The sequence below is a fragment of the Scylla paramamosain genome, chromosome 33 (assembly GCF_035594125.1).
Source record: "Scylla paramamosain isolate STU-SP2022 chromosome 33, ASM3559412v1, whole genome shotgun sequence".
NCBI lineage: Eukaryota > Metazoa > Arthropoda > Malacostraca > Decapoda > Portunidae > Scylla > Scylla paramamosain.
Genome location: NC_087183.1, coordinates 17,234,868 through 17,237,367, shown reverse-complemented (window position 1 = coordinate 17,237,367; position 2,500 = coordinate 17,234,868). Strand labels below are relative to the sequence as shown.

Genomic DNA, 2,500 nt, shown 5'->3' with positions numbered 1-2,500 from the left:
CTCTCTCTCTCTCATCTCTCTTCCTTATATTTTCTCTTTTATTGCTCTTCCTCTCTTTCTTTCACATTAACTCTCTCTCTCTCTCTCTCTCTCTCTCTCTCTCTCTCTCTCTCTCTCTCTCTCTCTCTCTCTCTCTCTCTCTCTCTCTAACTTTCTTACTTTATTTACTTTCACCTATTCCTTCTTTCTTTCTTTTTCTTTCCTCTTTCTATTTCCCTTTTATCTTTTCCTTTTCTATTCCTTTGATTTATCTATTTTTTTCATTTTTTATCTATTTTGTGATTTCCTTTTTAATTACATTTTCCTTTTCTTTATTTCCTAATCAACCTCTTCTTTATTTCCCTTTTCTTTCTCTCCCTTTTTTCCCTTCCTTTTGCTTCTCTTTCTCCTTCTTTTCATCTTTCAAACACCTTTCCTCTTAATTTCCTTCCTTTCTTTTCTGTATCTTTTTCCTTTCCTTCCTTTCACTTTCCATTCTCTTCTCTTCCCTTTGCTTCCCTTCCTCTCCCCTTCCCCTCCTCTATTCCCCCTCTCCCCTCTCCTCTCCCCTCTCACCCAAACACAAACTTGAACACACCATATTACACGCCTCTCCCAGCCTCTCCCAGGTCTAAACTCCCAAACTCTTTCCTCTCTCTCTCTCTCTCTCTCTCTCTCTCTCTCTCTCTCTCTCTCTCTCTCTCTCTCTCTCTCTCTCTCTCTCTCTCTCTTCTCTCATCTCCACCTCCCCTTACTCTTTCCCTCTCTCTCTCTCTCCTCCTCTTATTTCCTCCACTAATTTTCACCTCTTTTCTCCACCTCTCATCTCCACTTATCTCCAATAATACATAACTCCATTCATAAACTCGCAAACTTTTTACTCTCTCTCCACCTCTCATCTCCTCCACTCATCTCCGCCTTACCGTTTTCCTCCACAAGATGGCGCGGTACTGGGGCACACACTGGTTGTTGGCGTCTGTCAGAACCACGGAGAGAAAGAAAGGCGTCTTTTCACAGTCGCATCCCACGTAATTCTGGTGCACTGCAAGAGAGAGAGAGTGGGTTAGGTTAGGTTAGGTTAGGTTAGGTTAGGTTGGGTTAGATTAGGTTAGGTTAGGTTAGGTTGGTTTGGGTTAGGTTGGGTTGGCTTAGGTTAGGTTAGGTTAGTTTAGGTTAGGTTGGTTTGGGCTGGGTTGGGTTGGGTTAGGTTAGGTTAGATTAGGTTAGGTTAGGTTAGGTTGGTTTGGGTTAGGTTGGGTTGGGTTAGGTTAGGTTAGGTTGGTTTGGGTTGGGTTGGGTTGGGTTAGGTTAGGTTGGGTTAGGTTAGGTTAGGTTAGGTTAGGTTGGGTTAGGTTAGGTTAGGTTAGGTTAGGTTAGGTTGGGTTACGTTAGGTTAGGTTAGGTTAGGTTAGGTTAGGTTAGGTTGGGTTAGGTTAGGTTAGGTTAGGTTAGGTTAGGTTGGGTTAGGTTAGGTTACGTTGGGTTAGGTTGGGTTAGGTTAGGTTAGGTTAGGTTGGGTTAGGTTAGGTTAGGTTAGGTTGGGTTACGTTAGGTTAGGTTAGGTTAGGTTAGGTTGCGTTAGGTTAGGATGGGTTAGGTTAGGTTAGGTTACGTTAGGTTAGGTTAAATTGGCTTAGTTTAGGTTACGTTAAGTTTAGGTTAGATTAGCTTAGTTAGGTCAGGTTAGGTAAGATTAGATTACATTAATGAGTGATGTAAACAGACAGATATAATTAACAATATGACACTGGTAATATTACGTTAAGTTAGGATAGAGAGGAAGACACAGAAGGATGGCGAGGGAGAGGGAAGGAGAGAATACCAGAAAAGAGAGAGAGAGAGAGAGAGAGAGAGAGAGAGAGAGAGAGAGAGAGAGAGAGAGAGAGAGAGAGAGAGAGAGAGAGAGAGAGAGAGAGAGAGAGAGGAAAGGAGAGAGCAGCTGAAAGGAAGGGAGGGAGAAGAGATAAGAAAGGAAACAAGGAGGGAAAAGGAGAAAGGAAACCATAGAGAGAGAGAGAGAGAGAGAGAGAGAGAGAGAGAGAGAGAGAGAGAGAGAGAGAGAGAGAGAGAGAGAGAGAAATACTGAAAGAAAATAGAAGAAAGAGAGAAAAGAGATTACGAAAACAAGAGAAACAAAAAAAATAACAAATGAACGAGGAATTAAGATAAACACGACAATGTACAGAATAAAAGAATTATATAAAAAAAACATTGTGTGTGTGTGTGTGTGTGTGTGTTTACTTCTCTTTGTATACCTCTTTCTCTCTCTCTCTCTCTCTCTCTCTCTCTCTCTCTCTCTCTCTCTCTCTCTCTCTCTCTCTCTCTCTCTCTCTGTAGTTCTTTGCTTTTTGCTTCGCTGTATGACCTGAATGCCCCTCCCCCCTCTCTCTCTCTCTCTCTCTCTCTCTCTCTCTCTCTCTCTCTCTCTCTCTCTCTCTCTCTCTCTCTCTCTAATTCGATCACATGCAATTTCACTTATGTGCCTTCCAGTGAGTCTCTCTCTCTCTCTCTCTCTCTCTCT

The 2,500-nt window shown here is 42.4% G+C and overlaps 1 protein-coding gene across 1 annotated transcript in view; it reads right to left on the bottom strand.

Annotated features, from left to right (window-relative positions):
- The window catches only part of LOC135089845 (GTPase-activating Rap/Ran-GAP domain-like protein 3), a 170,125-nt gene that overhangs the window by 95,242 nt on the left and 72,383 nt on the right, over window positions 1-2,500 (bottom strand). Inside the window, exon 6 of the mRNA XM_063985969.1 lies at window positions 903-1,021. Within this exon, the coding sequence (XP_063842039.1) occupies window positions 903-1,021 (119 nt within the window). The remainder of the gene's footprint in view (window positions 1-902; window positions 1,022-2,500) is intronic.